Raw genomic sequence first — 1,146 nt, 5'->3', positions numbered from 1 at the left:
CCCCCCAATCCCCGCTCCCCCCGGCACCCAACTGCTCCGACGTACAAGTGCCGCCAGGCGAGTAGCGCACCCGCGTGTTGAAGAAGAACTCGGTTTGTGGACACCATCAAGCTTTTAAACGTCCCATTACACGGTTATCACTCCCCCCCTCGTTCAGGCACTTACACCTGCAGCCAGCAGATGGAGTGGGGGCAGTGCGCTCAGCCCTGGATGCGGCTCAACCGCTGGTGCCTAGCGACGTGCGGATTGTGTGAAACCACAACCATCGCCACAACGACCACTACCACACCGGGCTGCGTGGACGTGCCGGCTCCAGGTGTGTGTATGTGTGTATGTATGTATGTATGTATGTATGTATGTATGTATGTATGTATGTATGTATGTATGTATGTATGTATGTATGTATGTATGTATGTATGTATGTATGTATGTATGTATGTATGTATGTATGTATGTATGTATGTATGTATGTATGTATGTATGTATGTATGTATGTATGTATGTATGACGTTGATTACACTGTGGGCTGAAAAGCCGGGGGCCCAGGGCCGAAGCACAGCGCGGGGGGCGGGTGCATACGGCTGGTTAGTCTCATGCACTCCTCCCCCGGGTCAGGCCGCACGGGAAACGACGGCCGGCACGCAACAGCGCTTGTTTGGCGCTCCAACTAGACGGGATCTATGCCCGTTGGTCTCCTAACATAAACGAAGTCGCAACTGGGGGGCTCTTCCTGCCGACCGAACGAACCGAGCATCTCAGAGAGCTCGCTACCAGGACTTGGGCGACCGGGAGCCCGACGAGTCTTCCCGGGCTGGGGAGGTCACCAAGCTCAAAAATCCTCACGCAAAAAAGAGCGCAAAGAGCTCACACCACAAGACGCCAAACAGCCTCCTGAGACTACTACCCTCCTCCGCCTCTCCCTCCCTGGGCTAGTCCAGGGGAGATAGCCCCCGTCGAGGGGGTAACACCGCACAAGTCCGCGCCCTTCCACAGCACTGGGTCTAAATTGAAAAGTACTCAAACGGGAAGACCCTGCGGCAACGCAGGGCGATCAAGCCTCCGGAAACCACAGGGGGGGAGGGTAGCCAGCTCGGCGCCCCCCCAATACCGCTCTACCAAGACGGCTGGTTCCCAAGATCCTATCTC

General features: G+C 55.9%; 1 protein-coding gene across 1 annotated transcript in view; it reads left to right on the top strand.

Annotated features, from left to right (window-relative positions):
• Nucleotides 1-1,146, top strand: part of VOLCADRAFT_108499 (uncharacterized protein) — a gene marked incomplete at its 5' end in the record, with an annotated part of 15,460 nt that extends 14,314 nt beyond the window's left edge. The window contains 2 exons of the mRNA XM_002959111.1: nt 158-316; nt 616-1,146. Of these exons, the coding sequence (XP_002959157.1) occupies nt 158-316; nt 616-671 (215 nt within the window). The 3' untranslated portion in view covers nt 672-1,146. The remainder of the gene's footprint in view (nt 1-157; nt 317-615) is intronic.

Source organism: Volvox carteri, assembly GCF_000143455.1.
Source record: "Volvox carteri f. nagariensis unplaced genomic scaffold VOLCAscaffold_126, whole genome shotgun sequence".
Taxonomy (NCBI): Eukaryota; Viridiplantae; Chlorophyta; class Chlorophyceae; order Chlamydomonadales; family Volvocaceae; genus Volvox; species Volvox carteri.
Note: the sequence above shows the minus strand (reverse complement) of the source record. Positions and strands in the feature narration are given on the sequence as shown.